This window comes from Propithecus coquereli, unplaced genomic scaffold (genome assembly GCF_000956105.1).
Source record: "Propithecus coquereli isolate 6110/MARCELLA unplaced genomic scaffold, Pcoq_1.0 Scaffold11, whole genome shotgun sequence".
Taxonomy (NCBI): Eukaryota; Metazoa; Chordata; class Mammalia; order Primates; family Indriidae; genus Propithecus; species Propithecus coquereli.
Window position 1 is genome coordinate 2,725,208 of NW_012134969.1, and position 3,456 is coordinate 2,728,663.

The window sequence follows — 3,456 nt, forward strand, 5'->3', positions numbered from 1 at the left end:
AAAAAAAAAAAAAAAAGAAAATTCAGTAACGTGGTAGTAAATTTTATGCCACAAAGTGTTAGTAAAATTTTCAATATATTTTTCCCTATTCATTGATGAGTATCTATAGAGATGACTAAATTATAACAGTTTGGACCCTAAATACCCAAATACTTTCACCAATGAGGTTAAGAGAAAAAATTCTACATAATCTGTTTGATAACTCATAAATGACTTTTTTTCCTAAAAGCTTCATTTTCCAAATTAAATATAAGACAGTCTCTAATCTCTTGATATTTACCAAATAATACAGAGAAATGACAAGAATAACTTAACAAAATACATAAAGATGAACAGTCATAACCACTCACTTCGTTTCTCATCCAGCATAGGGCCAGGAGAATCCATATTGAGGAGTGCCTCAGCAGCCTCAATAGTTTCAATTGTCTCATCTCCACCATGACAAGAAGCTTCAACTATAATACATTCAGAGAAAAAAAATAAAATTAGCTACAAGACATCTGTTGCTCTGAAATTCATACACTGCTGATCTCTTGAACCAGGATACATCGCTTCATATTTGAGTTTATATATGGATAAACTATCAACATATTAAATTATACTGCATCTGACTATATAAGTCATTGTCTATTTTTTAGTTAAAAAAAATTTCTGCAAGATGCTGGGGGTTATTTCTAAGAGAAAACAACAAGCAGAACTTCAAACCGCTTTTCTGTTAAGCTTTTTATTATAGAAAATGTCAAACATACATGAAAGTAGAATCAAAAAACAAATCCCACGTATCTAGGGCCCAGATTCAATAATTAACAGTAACAGTTGATCTTCATTTGTCTACACTTCCCTAGACCAATATACACATACGCTGGATTATTTTAAAGTGAACCCCAGACAGCATACCATGCAATTGCAAATATTACAGTATTTATCTCTAAAAAACATTGCCATGATCGTATCTTTAAAAAATTATCCTCTACATCAGACATCCAGTGTCTCAAGTTTTTAAAAAGTTTGTTCAGATCAGGACCCAAACAAAGTTCATACATTATATTTGATGACATGTATTTCCTCCCTCTTTTTTTCTTTTTTTGCTGTTTACCTTAGAAAAAATAGGGTCATCTATAGTTTCCCACACTTTAGATTTTGCTGATTAAACCTCTGTGGTGTCACTTCCCATAATGCCTCCCCCATGCATTTCCTGTAAACTGGTGGTTTGATCAAATCCATATTCAATTTTTTTGACAAAAACATCTCAAAGGTAGTGCTTGCGTCTATGTGCCTCCAGACATAATGCTATAAAATCTGGTAGTCTGCTTTCAGTATTAAGACTGAGAACTGTGTTAAGGTGTTATCAGCAGGATCTACCCATTCTAAGATTCTCCATCAGCCTTTCATCTAATGCCTTTAGCAGTCATTAGTTGCCTAGATCCGATACTTCCTCATGGGTTCCAAAATGGTGATAATTCTAATCCTATCATCCCTCCAGCATTTATTAGCTAGAATTCTCTATAAAGAACTTTCCTTTATCATCTACCTGGTTACCCTGGGCCACAGTTCATACAACAAAGGCAAATTAAATGCTTGATTCTTTTTTCACTAATTAATGGTTTTCAGAATAATAAATGGGCTTCTAGCATCTTCCAAAAGTGACCAATGAGTTGTTGGTCTTTCTTTTTTAGTATCACTGTGAATACAGAGATTTGGACATATTTGATGAACTCTAATCAACTGCAATTATAATTTTAAATGATGCTCTAAATGTCCCATCTTTGGGAACTAAAGCTGGTTCCTTTAGACGTGACCTGAGTAGTCCAGGTTTTACCGGCTATTATTGTACATTTCCAGCTGCAAGCCCAGAATCAGTCATTTCTCTCAGGTATCTTGGTATCTTTAGTGGGAGGTGACTTTATTTATTCATTTGTTATTTTTTTTTCTTACGGTATTAACGGCCTTTACTGGTTGCAATGGAAGAGGAGGGGATATGATAGCTCCTGCTTCTGGGGTGGCATCCACAGGCTTAGCTGCTACCCTCCAAAAGGCGACAGTGTCTCTAGAGGCCACTATTTGGATACCAGGGATGTTCGCTGCTATCAGATTGCTCATTATTTCTAGGTCTTATCAGTGGTCAAAGTTGGGAAATATTAGATTTTCTAAAAATGTTTATTTTGGGGAATTTTAAACATATTGAAATGTAAATAGAATAACATGATAAACTCCTAGGTATTATTCACCACTCAGCTCCAACAATCATCAACTCATGGCCAATCTTGTTTTATCTGTATTTACATGCACTCTCCCACCCTCGTATTATTTTGATGCAAATTCTAAACATCCTGACATTTCAGTAGTAAATATTTCACAACATCTGTCTAAAAGACAAGTGTTGTTTGAAAACATAATCATAATGCCATTATCACACATATGCACAAGCAAAATCAGTATTTCCTTAATATTAAATGGCCAACCAGTATTCAAATGACCAATTGTCTCAAAAATCATAAATGGTGGTGGTAGAAGGGAGGAGTGGACAGTTTTTTGTTTTCAAATAAAGTCTGCACATTGCAATTGACATGTCTGAGTTTCTTATCACTTTTATGTCACCCTGCATCTCTAGCTTTTTTAACCCTCTAGTTTATTTGTTGAAGAAATTAGGATTGTTAGAATTTTTACCTAAGTTTTGCAATTTAACATCATATTTTTCTGTATTTTCCTCTAAACTGGTAGCCAGATCTAGAGGCTTAATCAAATTCCAATGTAATTTTTTTGGCAAGACTATTTTTCATTTGTGACGGTGTGTTCTTTTATTAATAGCAAAAGGCTCAAGCGTATTCATTTGTAGTTGAAATATCACCATAGAGAAACTTCTTGTCTAATATTTGGTTACTCAGTGATAGAGTTCATATAGGGAAGGCAGAATAAATGTTTGATTCTTTACCTTAATTTGTCAGTTTTCAAAATAGCTAGCATTGTCCATTGGTGATTACTTTTTTTTGTTTCATTATGAAATCATGCATTTAAACACACTAGCTAAGCTTCAATCCACTGAAATTATTACCTTCATTGATGCTAAAATTGTCCCATGTTTGGCTAGCAAACATGTTGTTTTACAAAAGAAAATATATCATGAGTCCATATTGGTATTTCCTATTCAAATTTAGGACTATAGAATTTTTATTCAATGTTTGCAATTTAACAGCTATTAATATATATCTTTTACTCTATTGGCTTCTAATGACATTAACTTCATTACTTATTTGATTTTACCAGCCCCTACCCCCCCTTTAAAATAAAAACAACCGGCCGGGGGCGCGGTGGCTCACGTCTGTAATCCTAGCTCTCTGGGAGGCCGAGGCGGGCGGACTGTTTGAGCTCAGGAGTTCGAGACCAGCCTGAGCAAGAGCGAGACCCCATCTCTACTAAAATTAGAAAGAAATTAATTGAACAACTAAAAATATATAG

The 3,456-nt window shown here is 34.3% G+C and overlaps 1 protein-coding gene across 1 annotated transcript in view; it reads right to left on the reverse strand.

Moving 5' to 3' along the window:
• Positions 1-3,456, reverse strand: part of ELF1 (E74-like factor 1 (ets domain transcription factor)) — a 70,803-nt gene that overhangs the window by 30,327 nt on the left and 37,020 nt on the right. The window contains exon 3 of the mRNA XM_012648169.1: positions 351-455. Coding sequence (XP_012503623.1) covers positions 351-455 — 105 coding nt within the window. The remainder of the gene's footprint in view (positions 1-350; positions 456-3,456) is intronic.